The following is a 22,847-nucleotide window of genomic DNA, read 5'->3' as shown; positions in this document are numbered from 1 at the left end:
CCAACACTTTGGAGCAAGCTGAAATTTAACGCAGAGTGAATCCCACACTGCATTTCTATGTATTTGATTTCGACTTGGGTAATAGATATAAATTCTTCCTGAATGAGTAGGGAAGAAAGGGGAGTAGCAGAAAAGGCAAGAGTGATGTTAGCAGCTAGGGAAGCGGACGGCGGAAGAGGCACATTTCAGTGAAAGTAATGGCCTAGAGCGTAGCAATCCGCTGGCAGCCCATTACGGTTACAAGAGATGAAAAACACTTAATACATGGAACACAGGCTGGGTGGTTTTGTAGACAAATTTTTTTTGTTAGATGGTTAGCGGATGTTAAGTGAGAAATGTCAAGGTCAAGAAATGACTGGACCAGAAACGTGTGATGCAATGAGATAGCTGGAAACTGCTACTTCCTATGTACTTCAGATAGCCAGTTCAGGGTGATATAAAGTCACAGGGAGAAAAGAAAGGACTCTCCACTTCATTCTCCCTGTAAAAGGACAAGAAAACACGCATGATGGTAATTAAGAAATACTCTGAGGGAAAGGCTCCACTATTATGCTCTAAAACAGAACTCCATGCAGTGTGGTGACTGTAGTTAATAACACTGTATTTCACATTTGGAAGTTGCTAAGAGAGTAGATCTTAAAAGTTCTCCTCATAAGAAAAAAAATTTTGTTAACTATGTATGATGACAGATGTTAACTAGACTTATGTGGTGATCATTTTGCAAAATATACAACAATTGAATAATTATGTTGTACACCTGAAACTAATATAATGTAATATGTTAATTACACCTGAATAAAAAAGAACAGAACTCCATCAGAGACATGTCTAATAACCTTTTGGTTTTGCTTAAGTCTGCACATTTAGAGTCAGCAGTTTATCAACTCGTATCACAAGAAAATGGTGGTATGCTAATGATAAAGGTCAGATTCTAACACAGCCCAGAAGTCCATGCCTTGGCGGTCTCTCCGTGAGGGTTCTAGAAGCACTCCTGCTCACTTCAATAGATTATTCTACTTTGGTCTTGAGTTATCATGTTAAATAAACCTGTAAACTGGCTAAAATAATAAGGTCACAAGCCATCTTGTGATCTCATTATCCTCAACGTCTTAATGATCAAATTTTATTTACTGCACAGTCATTTAACTAATCTTCTTGGCCACCAGTAATTAATATAGTCTCCAAATTTGAGGATCTAAAAAAAATGAGACATGATTTTTCTGACATCTGAAGTCCTTGTGTTTAAGAGTAGAATCATCTACCCACTAGCCATATTTTTGCCATATACAAATATAATCACATACAAATCATATACTAATCATATACAAATATAAAGACATGCTGTATTTCTAAGTACATCCAACACACACCATTCCTCTAGTTAATTACAATAAGTTTAAGTATTATTTAGAACATAAAATGTCTGCCTTCATCTGAAGGATCACAAATATAACATTAGACACATAACACAAGAGATCATCCATAACCCAGTTTTAATTTATAATTAATATGTAGTAAAGTAGATATAATAACGTCTAGATTAACTGAATATATGTTCCAAATATTTTAATCTCATTCTCAGTAATATATTTGAATTGTAGATATCATTATTCCCATTTTAGACACGAGGAAACTAAAATTTAGTAATATTAGGTAACTTAACCAAAATTATAAAACTAGTAGGAAGTGGCAGAGTCAGCAATAAAACTGAAGCCAATTTGACACACTGTACTTATCCATTATGTGATCAAATTAAGCTGCCAAGTTTATCAAGGTCATCAATTATATTTTCCAAATTACCTAAATAGCTAGATTTTGTCAGGAAGACTAAGAGTGTGGCCATCAAACTAGTATAGGTTAAACATGTGTCTGTGAAAAGTAATGATTAGATCCCTTTTCTTCCCATGATTATCCGCCTATCCATTCTCCAACATCTTCATCTATAATTGTTTTCCTTGTCTCTGTCCTGTAAAAACCTCCGGTCATAGCCATTACCTCCCTCCACTAAAAGAACAAAGAAAATACGTTTCTTCTACATACCCAAGGGATGGAAAATGTACTGAGGTCAAAGTTATTCTTATACCTCTGCTTATTCAGACCACCAGCCTAAATCAGTTCATCATCTCATACATATCATCTCAAGATTTATTTATTTTTCCCCCCCAAAGCCCCAGTAGATAGTTGTATGTCATAGCTGCACATCCTTCCAGTTGCTGCATGTGGGACGCGGCCTCAGCATGGCCGGAGAAGCCATGCGTCGGTGCATGCCCGGGATCCAAACCCGGGCCGCCAGCAGCGGAGCGGACGCACTTAACCGCTAAGCCACAGGGCCGGCCCTCATACCTATCATCTAAAGCACTCCGAATTCTCTGCCACTTTTTCCAAGCAAATTCAAATTTCCCTATAAGGCTTTTCATTTGTCTCTCTTGTCTATAAATACTCACTCCATCTCCAATTATTTTATTGCCCTTCTTCCGTGTTTTAATCAATTAAGGTTTTTTTTCTTTTTGACCCATTTCCATCCTGAACATTTTACTGTGAATGGCAGTATGGAACTCCCAATATACAATATGCAAGAGATAAACTTGTTTCCTATCACATAAAATCTGCTAAGCGATTATCTCTGATTAACTGAAGGGGAAGCACAGAATATTTCTTGTTATCTACTCAAGGAATCACACCATTTCTCTTAAAAAAATAACAACAGCATTGCCCAGTAGCTTCATATGCATTTGGAATTTACGTAACTTCAGGGACATGCATTTTCATAATTTTAAATTGACTCACAGATTATTTGGATATAAGCATTCTGAATTATTTTGTGAAGATTGTAAAATTTAAAATAGGGTGTTTTTAAAATTTTAAATTATGTTTATTTCAAAATGTCAGCTTCACCCAGGCAACTCCATTTAAAACCAAATTAATGGAAATATTTTAGTTGTCATTAGAAAATTTTACATTCTTGCAAAAGTGTGATTCTGCCTAATAACTACAGATTCTTTATGAATTATTTGAATATTATAGACCTGTCAATTGAAAAAGTTTGATGAATTTCTTAAATGTTCCTTAAAAATTAAGAGCTAGCTTTTTAGTCAATAAGATTACAGAATGGTTATTGCTCTCACTTTGTTTACAAGAAAACAAATAAGAGGAATTCAGAGAGAAATTTAGTAGATGTACAGTATATATGATGGTGCTATTGATAAAAATAGAACGGCTATGAAAAAATATATATGCACACACACACAAAAAAAACTTGTGTACTTACACATCCTTTCTTAGGACAGAAAAATGCCATGACTGGGCTAAAAAAAAAAAAATCCTAATTTACAACCCCAGAAAGCTTTAATTTATTTGAATCCTTTTGTTTACAATACACTTCAGTCAGTACTTGTAAAATACAGAGGCATTAAAGAAAAATTAAAATAAATATAATAAAGATTACCTTGACTTATGTAGATACTTGTCAACAAAAATATATTTTTCACCGTTACTTAAGGTGTGTTCAAATGAAAACATGACCCATGGAATAAATAGCAAAGATTCTTCCTCAATCAAAGTTGAGAATTCACTCATGGATAAATTCATCAGTTTGCTGCTTCCTTTTATCAAGAATTAACACATAAAACTGACAAAGTGAAGAGTAGAAATGCAGAGGTATAGACTTCTTGCCAATGCATTCTACTTGGAAAACCTCCACCAGTGTTCAGCACCAAACTGAGAAATCCAGGAAATCTTTACAAATATGAAAATAATCGGACCTGCCCTAGACTAGGGACTGGGAACATGACACGAGGATGGGCGGGGGAAAGGTCACACTCTCTTGAAGTGCCCTTCAGTTCAGAAGGCATTAGAATGGAAATCCCCTTCCCAAATATTCAGACAAAAAGAAGCTGTGAAAAAAAGACTCAATTTGTATACTACTTTTCCAGCAAACAAATTCACCAAAAACTGCCCACCATCTGTCTACTATCACTTCTAACTGACTTCCGTCCACATTCATTTTTAACCAAAAGAAAATTTTAAAAAGCAAATTAAAAAAACAAAAAAAGATCTATCAAAACAAGACCACCACTAAGAAAAGGGGGTTTGAATTGCTCATAATTTAGAGATAACAGGCTCAATAATTTCACTTTGCAGTTTTTAAGCTCCAAGTATCAGGAAAGAATATATAAGATAACATTAGTATGGACGTCATTTACATAGTAACCCCGCCCCCCAAAAGAAGCTAAAAAAATCAACTAGCTATAAGAACCCACTACTCTTCACTTATGAGTGAATATTCTTGCTCCAGTTTTGGAAATAATAGTTTTACCATTGTGCCACAATCATGGTAAACTAGGTGTCTGTAGAATCCTCATCTATTTCTAGGCATAAAGGATCACTCCCTAAGTTATGATTTCACTGCTAGGATAATAAATACCAGGATTACAATTTCAGAGTGGCTAATGCCAGAACTTCACAAACTATTTCATAGAAGTAATAGTTTTGTGTTTTCCATCCCCAAAGCAAAAATTAGCAGTTCTCCATCCAACCACAGACATTAACAATAATCATTTGTGACTTCAAAAGGCCAAATGCCCTACCTTTCCTACATAGAGGGGGTCTGAACCCATGTATTCCTCCAGCACAAAGAACTGATTCCACACCCAGCTGCGCTTGGTCCGGGACCTCCCTGATTGGAAATAGGGCTTTGATCTGGACCTTGAGAGTTCTGCTTGACTTATCCCAGAGAAACACAGGAAGAGAGCTATTAGCTGAAGAAAATGGCAGAACTCCACTTTGCCCAACTTCATCTTTTTTTTTCTTTCTTTTTCCTGTGTAAGAAAAAAACCTTGACAAGAGAAAAGGCACAGTTCCAGTTGGCTTAGTGGCTCTTGCCTCCGGCAGGGTGTCAGCTGGGAGTCCAGAGATAATAATTTGTAGAGTGTTCGATTGGGAGTGGTCACCACTGCTAAATAACCTTCGCCAAAGAATGGTGTAACAGGTACCTATCAGAACAGAGAGAAGAGCTGCTGTCAGAAACCAAAACACATGATAACTTTTATCTTTCATTTACTAACTTAATATTGACTTTCCCAAGATATCATTATTATGCATAATCATTAAAATATTAATTATAAACTTAGATAGAAATTTACAATAACTGTTGCCATATTTGTACATTATATAAATACTGCTGATGCAGAATTATCCTCATTCCATAACACAACCTTAAAATTTCTTGTTTCTTCTAGGGCATTCTATCTGAGCATATGGTTTATTTAACCCAAATGGAGCAACGTCGGTTAAAAAATCATTTTAATGCTAGCCTTTATTTTTTTTTTCTTTTATATTACAGTCAGTTTCATTCACTGGTATTAGAATACGAAAGCAAAGCAGCTCAAAGCAGAGATTCAACCAAATAGGAAGGACATATGCTGGTTTGAATCTCTTCTGTAAAACTGTAAAGAGAAATAAAGAAGTATGAGGTGATTCAAAACCTGTTGATTGATTCTGACTCACAGAACACCAGCTGTTTTGATGTGTTCTGATTTGATTGTGATCAGCTGAAAAGCTCAGTGGTTTCCATTTTCCACCCTTCAAACTTATTGGCACATATGCTGTGTAGCATGTTAGGTTACGCTATTGCACACAGTTATTTGCTACTCCGCAAATATTTAGCGAATATCTCACTGCATGGCTTGTGCATAGTAGGGTCTTCCTCTATAAACATTTATGGGATGGAATTACATCGATCATCAGAGGGGTGAGAAAACCCAACTATATTTGTGAGCCCCATTCATCATTGGCATGAACCCAGGAGACACTTGACCAGAAGCACAGAAAAAACTTTATATTCCAAAGCCTACTTATTTCAGCTGCAGAATTCTGATTATGCAAGAGATATAAAATTAGTTACAAAATAAACTTCCAAACGTACCCCAGAACACAGAGGAATGAGAATTTATGACAAAATACTCACTTAAATCACTATGCCGCACTTTGGTTTATGAATTTATTTGACTACGTATAAATAAACCAACAATAGGATAATTAAGGCAAAAGATTAACATTTGCTTATATTTTTTTTGAGGGAGAGGAGAAAAATTAGTTTTAAGAACATGAAGCCAAAAGATAGCTCCCTATCAAAACAGAAAATACACTGTCTTAAGCTTTTCCATCTTTCTACCTGTCTCTCTTGTCTGTTACTCATTATATGATTTCTGACAGTCAAACTGCTTATGGAAAATACCATATATGGTAGAAGAAAGGTAAAATTTATTAAATACGTTAAAATAGTTCACACAACTGGAAGAAACAGGCTGCATAGACTTTGAGCTCTATTCAAATGAACATATTCCTGTTAAAAATATCTCTATAAAGTTTGAAATTCCCAAAGGCATTCCAGAACAATCCAATGTACAGCTAATCGATGTATGTTGAGAACCACCAGAGCAGGTAAACTATTATTGGAGCATATTAACCGTGTTTGTGCATTGAACACATTCTCCCAATAACCAGATCTCCCATCTAAGGATCAAAAATGAATTTGGTCCATTTAGAAATCACTCTAGAAGGGCTAGTTGTTCTAGACTTAGAATTAGAAACAAGAATTAACTTGGGGTCATGTATTGATATTCCAATGTAGTCCCCTTAATTAGGTTGAAAGTTCACTGCAGAGAGGTCTGAGCTAACCCACCTGAGAAGACAGGTTACCTGTAGTTAAAGAAGGCAAATAGGTGCTTACACTAGGAAACAGTGCACTAGTGCATGGATGGGTCTATGACGAGCCAGGAATCACCGCCAGGCACTCCTGGTAAGCGGCCTTCAGTAGCAAAGGCTGTCAGCATGGGGCGGGGCATGGTCATGAGGCTCCCTTTGTACTAGTGGCAAACCAGGTTCCTGGGGATGGGGAGGGATGGGTTAGAGTTGTGGTGAGAGGACTGAGACCAGCATGTGAAACCTGCCGCCAAAAAACATTTCCAGTCTCACTGCTCTCCTTCCTCAAGAGAATTTTCTCCTAAAAACAAGGACATAAATACTTTAGTCCCTAAGACAAATTTTTTTTTAAATGTGATATAGCTAAATTAAATTATTTAGGCTACTTTATGGATTAAGTGAACTTGGTAATATTGTTTCAGTGTAAAAATGTATCCAACTTCTAAAAAACTAAGTAGCAAATGAACTTTTGGAATTCCAAATTTGAGGAGTTGTTAATACTACACACTGGAAAAGACTGTGGGCATCTGCATCAGAGAAAGACTCAAATTCTGACTCTGTCATGTCATAGCTATACAATCTTGAATAAGTTATTTAAATTCTAAGAAAATAAGTCCCAGAGATGAAGCCTCAAGCCTCTCACTTATAAAACAAAAATGATAATAACTGCATCTACTTCAAAGGATTAAATAAGCAAATCATGAAAAGCTAAGGATAGTGTCTAGAACAACTGAAAGCACTAAAAAAAAATAGGTGTTGGAATTATTATCATGCTGATATTTTTTAGTTTGATACTAAAGTTATGTTATGTTAGTTTAGTTAACATAACTAAAGTTAGTTATGTTAAAGTTAGTTTGTGAAGTGATATTACTTTTCATTTTAATGCTATCTATAGTAAATGTTTTAGACAACTTTTACAGTGAATGAAAAGATTTTTGATAGTTCTAGTCAGTGCCAGAGAACTATATTGATCATGAACCAAAAAATCTAGATGGATACAAATAATGGCATCAAAATACTTTTTTTAAAAAAAAATCATAGGAATGTAAAGGCAGCATTGGGCATATTGACGAAATTTAGCAGGAACTTTAACACGAGATGTTTAAATTACTCTTCTTGCTTCTTGACGACTGTTTCTCTTTCATGTAAGACTGTGGAATTATCACACTAGCTAAAACGTATAAAAGAAATGAGTTTCAGACCATGCCACGGTTACTTCACAGTCATTGAGATAATGTCTGTGAATGAAAGAGACCTGAGAATTCTGTGCTTTCCTATTTAAGTCAAGGGTTTTAAAAGCAGCTAGTAGTAACATAAACCTTGATGAACAGGGATGTCTGCCCTATCTTTGTATCGCAATCTCTAGAACAGAAGCAGGCACATAATTGACATTCAGAAAATATTTACGGAATGTTTCTTTTCATTATAATCAACCTCATTTTTTAATATGGAAAATTAGCCATATAATAAGTCAATATATCAATTCTTTGGTAACTCTGCCATGTTTATGGGCCACAATCACTTTGAAAACAATTCCATTATACCTCTCTGCAGTATTTGAAGTATTCGCCAGGCTCTTGAGACAAATTTTCTTTGCCTTTATTGAAGGTCTATGAGAGTGTACAAGGATACTTTAACTGGCTTTGTGTACATTGTTGGAGGATGAAATTCTCTTTTATGAGGCAGATAAATGCCTCTATAATACTCTTTATGGAGTGCACTTGTAAAATCAGAAAATCATGTAAGAACAATTGTGATCTGAGTAGGGGAGTTTCATAATGCGTTCATCAATATTTTTGGTAGTTACTAACTCTGCCAGGAACATAGCACGGGAAAAGTTGTCTGGTCACAGGTCAGAGGTCCCCTTTCTTCGTGAGTCTTCCCCACATCCTTGCCTTCCTGTTCAATCAGATCTGGTTTTCAAGGTAAAGGCCAGTACAGCAATTCAACCCAATTCTTCCTGTCCTGAGTTGGGATATCATGAAAGAAATGAAGGGGCCTGAAGCATTAGGAAAAACCTTCCGTTATTTGTGATCATCAAACATAAGTAACCAAAACTTGAACATGAGATTCCCAATTGCATATCCTCTCCAAACAGCCTTCCTCTCTTTGCACAAATGTCAACATGTATAAAGGTACCACAACATTTTTTACATATAAATGAACTTGAGCACACAAACAATTGCAATTGTTGACTTTTTTCACAATGGGTTAAATATTGCCTCACAAATCTGCACCCTTCCTTCTTGGGAAGATATTGTTTATCTTCTCCCTTTCTTCTGCCTCCTCTCCTAGCTGAGTTTCATATCAGGCATTAATAAAAGGGAAGTCACATCACAAACAAGCAGAGGTCTCTGCACCCAGGCTGTGTTGGGTGTCATCATGTCTTCCATGGGAAAGCTGAAGAGAGGGACCCTCTGGAGGTCTGGATAGCTGACCTGTTCACTATTACTAGCTTCAAAAAAAAAGACAGTACAGAAAAATGATGTGTTGGTATGTAGTTTAGGTAACTCCTACAGATCTGTGTTAACTTCTGGACAGTTACAAATGTGGAGCATTATAACTTTGAAGAGAAAAACAAGAGGAATAGCTTATATCTGAGGAGAGAACAACTAACAAGGGATATTGAGAGAGTAGTGGCGATGGCTACTGGACTAATAATTAATCTAAAGTAAAAATAACTGAGTAAGATTTTAAATGTGTTTTTTTTGGCTCTGATAATGTAAAGCTAAAACTTGTACTTTTTAAATATATACACTTAAAAATTTTTTCTGCCAAACTAAAAAATACACGAAAATCACCACAAGTAACACTGTGATCAGCATAACACACCTTAATCAAGAGACCACAAAATGAAACCTCGCAAAGGAAATTTTAAATGGATTGAAGCAAAAAGGAAAAACAGAGGAGAGGGCTGAGAATTAGTCAGGCGATATTTACCAAATCAACATCATTTATTTGACCTGATTTTGTTCCATTATTTTTGTTCAACTAAGTGGCAAAGAACTATCCAAACAGATAGTTTATTACTCATTTAACCTTAATAGATAATATTATTTTACCCAAATTCATTATTATAAAATTTTCTTGGATTTTCTGCTCCACTTAACATCTCTGTGAAACCACTTTTAAAAACTAGATTAAATGACTATCGTGGTCTTAATCAATTGTTTTGTTCACATCTAAAAACAATGACTAAAAATCCCCTAATAACAAAAAATGTTTTTTATGTGTGAGCATACCAATTGCTAATTGGCAAAAGCACAAATCTCCCAGAGCCTGTTCCATCTAAATTAAAGGCAACATGCTAAATATATGACAAGTAGCATAAAACGCATCATATTCAGCCACTCACACTAATATATAACCACGAGTGCCTAATTACCAATTAATTTGCCTGTGCTAAGGTGCTTTTTCAAAAGGCATACAGTGCTATATGCCTTCTAGCAATAACTCGACCTAGCAAATACGACTATCAATTATATTAAAAAGAAATATATTACTATTTTAGGTTTTGTGGCACTAAAAGTTAAACTGGAATGTGTTCTTTGCAGTCCAATATAAAGAACCAATGGATTATCTCAGTTAAAGACTTTATACCATCACAGTTTCTCTAAATTACAAGCAAGTAACAGATGCTCATGCTCTCTGTGTCTGGAGTTGCATCAGATATAGGTCTACTGAAACTGTTTTGAAATATACTTAACATATACTACACTAACACAATAGTTTATTGTCTATTGGTAATTTAAAGAAAAGTTGAAGAAGTTGCGCCTACTTTTAAAAATTATGTGGAACATGATAGCCCCAAAATACATTCAGTAATTTGCATTTTCTAGGAAAACAACTGTAAGAATGACATTTGAGGACTGTCAGTGTACTTGATAGAAAGTAATCCATGAGAATCAGAAAAATCCATAATGATTGATTGCCAAACACCTCCAGAATCTATCTGATATTCCCAGAGATGTTTTGCTGGCTGATCTATAAAAGGTAATAGTACAAAAAATCATAGTCATACCAATAACAACAAAATTAAAAAAAAAATCTTGTTGTTGGCCTATTGGGAATAAACTGTCTTTTCCAAGATTGCTTTAAAGTTGATCTACACTTTGACAGGCAACATATTTTTAATGAATCCTTATGAAGAGTGAGCAATATACGTGTTTAAACGTGGAAATAATACCAGTTCACAGCAGTGGTTAGAGGGCACTATGAAATATTACCATTGCTTTAAGAACAACCTTCCATTTACTAGTTCTTTTGTATAGTCTGGCAAAAGAAGCCTGTTCTTTTTCAGATATTCCTTGGGTATTTAATGGCATTATTTAAATTCAATGAAGAGACTGCCTCCTGAGTCATCCAATGTCTTCTTTAAAGACCTTACTTGCCCTTGCTTTCCCCAGAACAGCAGCCACCTGTCACCACTGAGGTCCTGTGATTTATCTCTGTACACAAAGTTAGAGTAGTCTGCTTTGTAAAAAGGATAATGCTTGTTCATTGTTACTTTTACTTATTTTAAAGGAGATCCACTTAATATATTGTGAGGAATGCAAAAGGGGGAAAAGATATGTTGTAACCTCCCGCTCATGAATGAGCAGATGGCATGACACCACAAAAGAGAAAAAGTAATCCAGGACAAGGAGAATTTCAAGAGCTGTGGCCACATTTTATTTCCAACTACCATATACCAGCAGAGCTTTTAAGGATAATGTCTATGGGATAGATAGAGAGGAAAGTCACTTCAGTGCTGAAGAAGGCAATTACTTGGATCTCCTAAGGTTTCCTGTTAGAAGAAAGAACATAAAGAAGTCCCCAAACCTGCTGCTCCTAATGTTTGAAGATTCCTCAACTGGTGGAACCACAGAACTGAAACAGACATTAGAAAAATTGAAGGCAGTCTCTTCTTTCTTAAGAACAACCAAATCTACATAATCCTAGTGAAATGCCCAAGGTCACACAGCTAGCTACTGATGGGACTGGGTATGATTGGATTTAACAGAACATTTAAAGTGTTTGGTAAATATTTCTCATTCTGATAATGAAGATCTTTTTAATTTATTATCTTTGGATTTTATCATCTTCTCCAAAAGCTAAGAAAAGTAGATTTAATCTGACTCAAATTTTTATATGACCATGAGTTTGAATTTTTAAAGTAGGAGATCATCAGAATTTCCACTCAGAAGAGTCAGGAGTGAAGAGTAAGAATAACAGAGTGAAAGGATCTGTGTATGTTTCCGTGATACAAAAAACGGAGAGTGAGCAGTATCCAACTTTAAAATTGCCTTCTCCCTTCTAAACAACCCTGGTGATCAAGAAATGACTTCCTACTGCACTGTAACACCATCGTTGTTAACTATTTCCGCTGAATTTAAACAATAGCCCATTGAATGTTTTAGAAATAGGGTACCAACTCAGGAAAACTTCTCAGGATATAAGAATGTATATGTATGATTATTGGTTCTTGTTACAAATCCTATATTTTGCGATGACTGTCTGTTCCTCATGTACCCTTTATAATCATTGTAGATTTAATATTGCCAGCTTCAGGGCCGGCCTGTGGCTTAGCAGTTAAGTGCACGCGCTCCGCTACTGGCGGCCTGGGTTGGATCCCGGGCGCTCACCGACGCACCGCATCTCCGGCCATGCTGAGGCCACGTCCCACATACAGCAACTAGAAGGATGTGTAGGTATGACCTACAACTATCTGCTGGGGCTTTGGGGGAAAAAATAAATAAATAAAATAAAATAAAAAAATAAGAGCAGACTGAGTCTTTCACTGGCTCTTCCCTTCCTTTAAAAAAAAAAAAATATATTGCCAGCTTCAATTAGAGGAATATGCTATCATTTCATTTGTTTCATCTGTATATCACTTAAAGTTTAGCATTGACTTCAATAATTTTAATACTGATGAAATGACCCTCTTCTTTTGCACTTAAAATGTATAATTTTTTACTTTTTAATTAGTGAGTCTGGGGACCCTCTGTGATATGTAACTTCTCACGTAAAGAAACTGTGATCAAATCCATCAGCTCCCTGGGCTAAATAACATGACAACCACAGACCACAACCTCCTACCGCTAACTGGCCTAAATATTCAGGCAGGGGCCCTGGAAATGAATCACGCAGCCTGTAGTGTGCATCTGGTTATCAGAGAAGGAATGAAAACTTCTCTAAGTGGATTACAGAGTCAATTTCAATGAAGCACCAATAACCTCTGTCATGGGTGAAGGGAATGAAAAGGAAACAAGAATAATAATTTATAACTAACTAGAAGCCACCTACGTAAATTAAAAAGAAAACAAAGTGACAGAGCACAGTCCTTCTGGGCTACTTACATAATATCAAAATGGTAAAATTATATTTAAAGGGCTCTTTCTCTTATACTTTTACAACATATCTCAGCTGTATCAATTTTAGTTTTTAATTTATCTTTGCATTTATATTGAGCCAGGTATGATTTATGTGACTTCAATAAAAGGCATCATGTTTCAATAAACACTTTGCAAAGCGGCCAAAGAGAAATTCTACCAGAATGAAAATCTATGGGATAACCTGAACTGAATGTATGGACAGATGTCTGCATATTCCTTTGCACTGATAATTTTGTCAGTGAGGAGTCTTGCAGAACAACAAGGGGGAAATGTTTGCAGGGGTATCTTTCTGCAGAACCAGCAAATTCCCAGAGGAGGCACTCGAGTATTGCTGGTTACAGCTAGATCTGCTCTGCTTGTCAGAGGCTGAGGAGATGGTCACAGGCAGGACTCTGATCACATGTCTTCTTTCCTTGTCCTCAGCTCCCCTTTATCACCCATTTAGAAGAAACTGATTCCTTCATGCTACAGAGAAAAGCTTCCATCACAGTCTCTTTACAATCAACTAATGTGTGTGAGTTATTTTAGAAGTTTCTGAAACTCCCAAATTAATCGAAGGCTTTGAAGCCTTCTAAGCAAGTCAAAAACATTTGTGTGTGTGTGAGAGAACCATGATGTGATATAACTTGCTAATGCAATAAATGCAAAACCTTAAAAAAAAAAATCAAGGAAGGTTGGAATCACTCAGGCATAAATATTCACAACACTGAACAATTTATGGGTTCAGTACTTTACAAAGATTTCTAAAAGATTTGACAAAGCAAGTATTTGACTCGACACAAAGATGTATTCACTTCCTCTTATCAGTATACATTCCGAGATGTTTATATCAGCTTTATTATAAAAAAAAAAAAAAAAAAAAACCTAAAATGCTGAATGATAGACCAGCAGAGAAATCACGCCTGAGGAGACACAAGGGGTTGATTTTTAGGTCTAGAAAGGCAGAACAGTGGCCAGCTCAGTATGCTCCCCACCCTCTCTTCTTCATTGGACACTAAAAACTAGAGTCAATTCAACGGTAAACTGCCGTAATATAGAAGCTTTACAATTACCCTTTTATAAGAAAGGGAAAAGCTCTGTGCTGTTAAATCAATAAAAGCAGACTTAAGAGTTGTGAGTCTGTCAGCTGATTGTTAACACAATTCTAATGACCTATTGCAGCCCTTAATTACAATAATATCTCACGTTGTAAGTGCACATTGCCCTTTTATTAAAGCTGCAAACCTTAACATCTTTTAGCAGGGTGCTGGTCTGTACTACTGATCATTGTTTTCTTTCTTTTTCTTTCCACAGACAGACATTCAGCTAGCTTTACCAGATAAGACTATTAAGGTCGGATGCTACCTAACTGCTTCTGCCACTCCGTTCCACTCCATATTAAACACTAACATATAAGCAAGATTTCTACAAAGTTGCCAGCTTGACTATCTGCCTCAATTCCCTTGCATTTTAATTCATACTGTTGCAAATAGCCCCCAAAATGAAGAAAAGGATTCTTAATGTATTTCCTCTTTACATATAGTAACAAGAAAAGAGCTTGAATAAACATAGTCTAAGTAGTTCTTTGGGAAAGAAGTAATTTTGGGTGAGTTACTGAAAGCTTCCAATGTAACTACTTTCTTCCTTAGCCCTTTTTATCCTCTATCAATTTGTCTTTATTAAAACACACTTAGAACTATTTAGATGTTGCTGGCAGTGTATCGATGCAAACTTTCTTTTAAAAAAAGGCTGTTACTGCCCCTAAACTCCTTTAAAATATATGTTTTTGTGCTGTTAACCTGATTTATAAAATGCATACTTTGTCACTTAGCAGGAGCCATATATTCACATGTTACTTACATTTTTTCTATTTTTTCCCCCATAAAGTTCTGTTTATCTACTTCTGTATTAAAAATGATCTGAACACCTGACTGGTTACAGGAATTATTAAGTGCGAGTCCTACTTAAAGATATTTCACTTAATAAATTATCTAATAAAGAGAAGATATTTCTTGCAAAATAAAAGGAGTCTTAAGCATATTCAAGATTCAATTTGCATATTTCCAAAACCTTGAGGCACCCAATCCTTGATGGTTTCTTTACAAGGGACCCTTTGCCCACTGCTGGGTCAACGCATTGCCAATCTTTACTCACCCGAACTATATCTAAGAAATCCGTAAGGTTAACGATCTAAAACGTGAAGCCAATACAGACAATAGGTCCTTTCTCATTAATCCACGCTGGGAGGTTGAATACCAGCAACTAGCCATGTACCAGGTGCACCCACGAAGTCCATGCAGAGCAGGGTGCCCTTTTGCCAGCGCTCACCTAAGGTACAGCCGGGCGGAGGGGAAGCACGACGCTGGGCAGAGGCAAGCTCTGCAGATGCACCGTAGCAGCAGAATACTAATTACCGGAAAAAGCGAGGCACCCTTAGATGAGTCCCACCTTCACGAAAGGTAAAAAGAGTCTAGCGCGGATGGTTAAAAGGACTCGCGCACACGCAGGCACACACCCCCTTCCAGTCTCAGCCCGCTGCAGAACCCGGCGGCCCAGCCAGCGCGGAGTTTTGCCCCCATCCATCCCAGGTCAACGGGGGGCCCCCTCGTGTTCCTCTTGGAGGCGAGCGGTCCAGACTGTGTTTACCGCTTCAACTGGAGAGTGCTGGATATGCTCTCGCCCTGAACTCGCATCGCACTTGGGGTCTGTGAGCACCCGCTTTCCGGGCCGAGCGCCCTCAGCTCGGTCCGCACGCCTGTCCTGCCTCGCAGAGCAACGTCGCACGGCCACACAGCAGTAACTTGGGGACGCCAAGGGAAACTCCACACGGATCCCCCCGCCCGCTTTCCGCTCACTGAAGAGTCCTGCTTCCCTATGCGCTCGGCGAGGGCGCGCTCCTGCCTAGCGGCGCCTTGGTCCCCAGCCCCCAGCAGGCACGCACACTCACCTGGGGCCTCGCTGCCTTCCCGGCGGCGTCCGGCGCCCGCGACGCGGGCGTTTGCATCCGAAAGGGCGCGCGCTCAGCGGCCGGGCGCCCGCGGGCGCTTTGGGACCCAGTGCGCGCGGCTCGGCGCGCCGGGCGGACTGGTGGCGCCCGCTCGACACCCGGGGCGGCCGGCCGGGCGCGGGCGCCTGCTCCAATCACAGCGCTCTCCGCGGGGCGCCCCGGGCCCGCCGCCGCCGCCGCCGCCGCCGCCGGCTCCGGGGTGCCCAGCCGGCTCTGCCGGGCGGCTCAGACGCCAAGTCCGGAGCGAGCGGGAGCGCGCGTCCAGCGAGGGCGAGAGGGCAGCGTGGGAGAGAAGGACAGAGGATGCCGGGGCCGGAGAGGGAGGGAGCTGAGGAGGGGATGGTGCTCGGCGGCGGGTGCCTGCAGTCCGCGCCGAGCCAGGCCAGCCCGGGGAGCCACTGAGACTTGGGCACCTCCTGGAGACCCAGTGCGGGCTCTTGGAAAGGAAGCCGCTCAGCCGCCACGCGCGCGCACACCAGCGCACCCCTCCTCCACCGCCCTCCTGACAGATCCGTACAGATGGAGTCCTTCGCAGGAAAATCAAGAGGAGCGGTGCAAGTAGGAGGGGCCGCAGCCCATCCATCTCTCCGCGAGGTATTTGCATCTGAAAGCGTGGAGCTGGAGGAGAGTTTTGCGAATTTTTTCAAGCGCCCTCCTCTCCCCCTCCCCAACCTGTCGTGGAAGCTGTGATCAATTGAGCTCCTGAGGCATGAAGGCAAAGTCATAAAACTAATCAGAACTTACAGTTTTCTTGCGTGATAGTTTTGCCCTTTCAATCTCCTCCGACTGCCCTAGTTCTACTTTTTCACTTGCGGAAAATTTCCTCCCCTGCTGGGCTCTCTAACGCAAAACTTCCGAGGTGTATGATTTACGCGCAGGGTGGGATAAAGGACCCTCACGAGGTGGGGAAGGGGAGCTGATCTGTTATTCAGATCGCGCCGCAGCCAGTAGAGTTCAGCATGCTTTGTTTTCCTCTGCTCTGCTGCTTCATTTAACCTCATGGCTAGGCGTTCTGTCGCAGGGGTTAGGAAGGTGAATAGATCATTTCCAAGTATGTTCCTTTTCGTTTTTCTCATTCTGCCAGTAGAACTTGTCCTGCTCCTCGTATCCATCTTACAGTGATTCTTCCGATACCGGTCATGTGGGCAAAGGCTTCTCCGTGTCAGCACCTCTGCTTTCTTGTTCATTCAAGCGCACTTGCTCTGCCCCCAATCCAGCCCCTCCTGTCCATTTAGCTTGCATTTTCCCTCTCATCTAATTAATATATAGCACCGAATTCTATGCTAATAATTCTAACAGCAAACATTTTTTGAGCTCCTGTTACGTTCTAGATACCATGCTATGCTGTTTACTTAACATTGCTTCATTTTAAAAATTTTAAAAGTTATATTTCCAACCCAAAACCCTCCCAGCTCCAGGCCTTCTTGGATGGCCATTTCATGGTCCATTTCCACTGAACTGTCAGTCGTCACCCAAACTCAGGATGTTTAGGACCTTATCTCTTCTTAGATACCACCTTGGATTTCCCCAGTATGCACTTCCCTGTCAGGGGCACCATCATTCTCCAGGTACCCAGACATTAAGCCTTGGCATCATCTATGAGGTCTTTGACGTCTTTTGCTGTGTTAAAATCCTCAATTATTCTGGCTAATATCATACAATCTAGAACTTTATATTTTTCTGGTGGCCTTACATACATTTCCCTTGCTTTGTCTGATGAACTTGTTTCTGGGATGGGACATATTCCTATAATTGTTCTGGAAAAAGCTTCAGGAAGGCAGAGATTGATACTCAGTATGATCAAGACACAGTACATGTTTGGCCCATAGTAAATATTTATTAAGTGAAGAAGTGAATGTTTGCATCCCATCCAGCAATTAACACAACTCTGAGCACACGTATCTCTTTGTAAACTGCTCATTGATTGCCTGGGTCTTTCATCTATAAGAGACAGTATTGTGATCAGGAATAAGGTATTATACCATCTTTATTTACTAGCTTGTTTTAATCAAAGGATATCACATAAAAAAGGAAAAAACTTGGAGACCATTTTTTTAAGTTATTTTGGTTATACTTTTCCTCAAATTTTCCACAATTTTTCCTTTTCTTGTGCCTCTGCAGAAATGTTGACCACCAATTTGGGCTTCCATCTTAAACCAGATGTGTCCGTACAACCTGCCTTCCTTTTTTTTTGGGTGAGGAAGACGGGCTCTGAGCTAACATCTATTGCCAATCCTCCTCCTTTTTTTTCCCCGAAAGCCCCAGTAGATAGTTGTATGTCATAGTTGCACATCTTTCTAGTTGCTGTATGTGGGACGCAGCCTCAGCATGGCCAGAGAAGCAGTGCGTCGGTTCGCGCCCAGGATCCAATCGGGCCACCAGTAGTGGAGCACGCGCACTTAACCGCTAAGCCACGGGCTGGCCCCAACCTGCCTTCATTTTACAAATTTTCCTTAAACCATAACCTTTACACAGATTCTAGAAGGGGTGAAGTGAGTACAGTTAACTGGAATACTAGTGTTTCTGACATTAACAAGCTGTTCATCCTAGAGAAAGTCTAGGGTCTACTCTACGTGGAGGGTGCAACTTAGAAGGGAAGGATAAGAACAGGGGATAATTCAGACAGTAACTGAGAGACACCCCTTTATCTGGGCAGGTCAGAGATGGTCTCTCTCTGAGGAGATGGCACTTAAGCTGAGATATGATGATGAGAATGAGCTGGACTTGTGAAGATCTGAAGGAAAAATGACCTGGGCAGAATAAGCAAGGACCAATGTATGCAAAAGGAAAGACATGGGTGTCTGAGAAACGTACAGTACTGCAGGCTGGGGAGAGTAAAGATAGATTATGTTGGAGTGGTGGGCAAGAGACAAATCTTGCAGGGTCTTCCAAGACCTGGAAGGTGTTTGTATTTTATTCTTAGGAGGACACCCAACATTAGGAATGCCGAATAAAGGAAGAGCTCCACAGGTTTACACTGTGGTCAAGTCTAGGGATAAGGCGTGTTTTATTAGGTACTTTTTCCTTTTCTCTCTTTTTCCTACAACTTTTGTTTGATTAGCAAACTTAGTTTTCTGAGAAACAAAGATAAAAAATTACTGTACTAGATAAATCCCAAGGTGCTGCCAAATGTTTGATTCCATGAAATACATAAAATACAAATGTAACTCCATATGCTTACTTATGAAATTTTATAATGTTTCCATAGAATTTTCAAATGTTTTAATATTTCCATTCTTGTATATAACAATCTTTCTTGAATCCCCTCGGTTGAAGGTTTTATTTCTTCAGTGTCATATAATGCTGTACACAAATTTGATAAATGCCCCTTTTTCTTCCCTACTAAAAAAAATACTTTCAATTTGTTTTCTTATTTCTTATTTTTTTTTTTAAAGATTTTATTTATTTATTTATTTTCCTCCCAAAGCCCCAGTAGATAGTTGTATGTCACAGCTGCACATCCTTCCAGTCGCTGTACGTGGGACACGGCCTCAGCATGGCCGGAGAAGCAGTGCGTCCATGCGCGCCTGGGATCCGAACCCGGGCCGCCAGCAGCGGAGGGCGCGCACTTAACCGCTAAGCCACGGGGCCGGCCCTTATTTCTTATTTTACTTATACTCTTGATTACATCACTAAAATCACCTGAACTAGAACTATATTTAGGAGAAGGAGGAATCAGAAAAGGGAGGAGAACTCTGCCATGGTTTCTGTCAATGTGGAAAGTACTTCCCTACATGTTTTATCTCTCAAAGCAGATTTGGTGAAAGTAAGTTTCTGATGAGATTGCTGATTGGATTATATTCATATCCATTGCATCCTGATCGTACTCTAAAACCAGAGATGTGGCTCCGGTATCTGGCCCCTAAGGGCAGAAGAGAGCTAAGTTGTTCTAGAAATCCAGGGGAGCCATGGTCAGGTTAGGGAGCCACAAACATTGATGTGGCAGAAGGTAAGAAGCACTTGCGTAAGGCAAGCTCTCAAAAAGTTGGACCATTTATAGTTTCTTGTGAAAGTCTTTCCCAATAAAAACTCATGGATAATAATAAAAATATATCTTTTTGTTATGTAATGCTTAGCATTTTCCTGAATATGGCTATGTTAAATTTACTTCAAATTTTCTTCCATTCCATCATCTAGAAAAGAAAGTACTTAGTACTAGAGATTTCTAGCTCTATACAGTCATTCACTAACTTGGTGAATATTAACTGAACCCCTGCTATGTGGTCCTTGGATTAGAGGATGGGAACACAAAGATGAGTAAGATGTAGTTCTTTTCAGGGATCTTCCTGCCTATCATGGAGAGAGGAGGTGCACGAGTGTCCATACACCATGATAAGCGTTGGGATGAGGTCTACACGAAATGTCAGGTGTGGGAGCACATAAAAGGGGCCACGTGATGAGAAGTCTTGAACTGGAGAGAAGATATTTGGAGTGAACCCTGAGGGCAATGTGGTACCACAAGGAGATTTATGAAGGGACATTATGATGACATTTGCAGTAGAAGAAGGTAACTCCCTGGCAGCGTTTTAAAGTCAGCCTTGGACTGGAGGTGAGGAAATCTTTAGGGGGTTATTGCAGAAATCCGGGTGAGAAAAATCTTGGCCTGGACTTTAGTTGTGGCACTAATGCATGAAAACCCCTGGGATGTAATCAGAAAATGAAAATAGATTTAAAGATTTCTTAGGGCTGGCCTGGTGGTGCAAGCGGTTAAGTGCGCACGCTCTGCTGCAGTGGTCCGGGGTTCGCCAGTTCGGATCCCAGGCGAGCACTGACACACTGCTTGGCAAGCCATGCTGTGGTGGCGTCGCATATAAAGTAGAGGAAGATGGGCATGGATGTTAAGCCCAGGGCCAGTATTCCTCAGCAAAAAAAAGAGGAGGGTTGGTGGATGTTAGCACAGGGCTGATCTCCTCACCAAAAAAAAAAAAAAGATTTCTTGACTATAGTTATCAATAAGGGAGCATAACGTGTGCCTACGATTAGCATCCTGGAATCACCCCCCCAACTGCATCTCACTGGTGACTGTGTCCCTCACAGAATGCTAGACTGGAAGAATCAAGAGTCTGAGATAATACAACATTTTTGCTACTTAAGATCTTCTCAAGGGCTCCTTTTTCATTATCCAAAAAGTCAGTCTGTCCAAAAATGAATACTTACTTGGAAAGTATACCATTTATTTAAAGGGCCTTGAAGATATTTATAGAACCATGGAGCTGCTGAGACAGCACAGAATTATTTAGAAAATGCATGGATCTATTGGGGTCTAAGGAATTCTCTCCTTCAAAGTGCTTCCCGTGTGGAGGAGGGCAACAGGCCTTTCAGGAGCCTCGGTCCTTGAGAACACAGGACGCTCAGCACTCAGAGGTCTGGGATGAGAGAAGTGAAAATCCGCAGGGAAAATTTCTCTGAGACTTAATTTGTGCTGCCAAAGATGCCGTTGGGCTCTGAGGTTGCAAGTAGCTCACTCCTCATAGGAACCACTTAGAAAAACCCCATAGAAAGGAAATGGGAAGAAAACGATGCATAGTGAGGTTGGAAAGCAAAGGTGAAGAATTCATTTTTTTCCTGATCTAAGCAAAGGAAGTCGTCCTGACTATCACTGAAGTCTCCTCCAGATATTCAGGGCTCTTCTTGGGGCTTGAGAACATCTGAGATGTTGTAGGTCGTTGGTCATCATTTTAAAGTAGAAGCAGAGTTTTCTGTTGCTACATGTCAAATTTCTCAACATTTTCTTTCTGAAGAACAAACTCAAACAGATAAACATCTGATTTGGATTTGGCATTAAACGCCAAAGCAAGGGAACACTTACTTATTTAAATAGTATATAATACTACTGATGTGCAATTTTATCTCTGGATTCAGAATAGGTGGAACACAAATTACTTTTAAAACAACAGCTCGAATCAAAATTGTCAGAAAAAATACAGCTAGGCCTGTGCTGTCTCTTGAATTATAGTGTTCCATAAAAGCCTTCTAAAACCTTCAGAGAGAAAAGCAATAATGGAAATTTCTGCTACATTGCTCTATCACCCTATGAGAAGCCATAGAATCTTTTTAAAAAAGTGCATTTTCACAATAAACTCATTTCAGAAATATTTATTGAGCGTGTGCTCTGAACCAAGTTTAATGTCACAAATTGCAGGAGCTAAAAAGGAAAGTAAGGCCAAGGCCACATGAAATATTCCAGGCACATACATAACTATAAAAAAGGAGGATTGAGGCTAAACTCAGTAAGAGAACAGTGAGCAGTGAGGTACGAGATTTGAAGGAGGAAGACAACACTTGCTATTGGAGAGTCCTAAAAGCATAAACCAGTATGATTTTTTCACTTGGTTCTTGGACATGAATCGGAGATAGATAGCAGGAGACAGCAGAATATCAGGAGAATATTCAGAGAACTTTAAACAATCTCCAAGGAGCAAAGGGATTTAATAGGGGAATTTTTTTTCTCAGATAAAATTAGATTCTTATACATAATCCTCTGCTCAGCTAGACAGAAAGAGGGCTCCCTAAGCATGCCTTCACTTATTTCTCTTGTATTTGGGACACTTTCTCCACCTGCCCACTGCAGCAGCACTAACCTGATTGCTCCCTGCATGTAGATCCAGAGAGCTGGCTTGCCCTGGGTTCTGTAGGTTTTATAGCCGGTGCCACTCAATTATATTTAGTGCTCTCCTAACACACATAAAACGTGCATGTAGGAATGACCCTACCTCCAGCAGCTGCATGGAGCCAAGAGTACAGCTCTCTGGAGTACGTGACTTTGAGGCTAAACTCATATTCAG

General features: G+C 39.4%; 1 protein-coding gene across 1 annotated transcript in view; it reads right to left on the bottom strand.

Moving 5' to 3' along the window:
• Positions 1-16,037, bottom strand: part of CDH7 (cadherin 7) — a 125,204-nt gene extending 109,167 nt beyond the window's left edge. The window contains exons 1-2 of the mRNA XM_004422624.3: positions 16,003-16,037; positions 4,587-4,991 (exon numbers count right to left, since the gene is read on the bottom strand). Coding sequence (XP_004422681.3) covers positions 4,587-4,796 — 210 coding nt within the window. The 5' untranslated portion in view covers positions 4,797-4,991; positions 16,003-16,037. The remainder of the gene's footprint in view (positions 1-4,586; positions 4,992-16,002) is intronic.
• Positions 16,038-22,847: the final 6,810 nt, after the last annotated feature.

This window comes from Ceratotherium simum, chromosome 14 (assembly GCF_057802395.1).
Source record: "Ceratotherium simum simum isolate JZ-2026a chromosome 14, ASM5780239v1, whole genome shotgun sequence".
NCBI classification, from domain to species: Eukaryota; Metazoa; Chordata; class Mammalia; order Perissodactyla; family Rhinocerotidae; genus Ceratotherium; species Ceratotherium simum.
The sequence above is the reverse complement of the archived record's forward strand: the minus strand, read 5'-3'. Positions and strand labels throughout refer to the sequence as shown.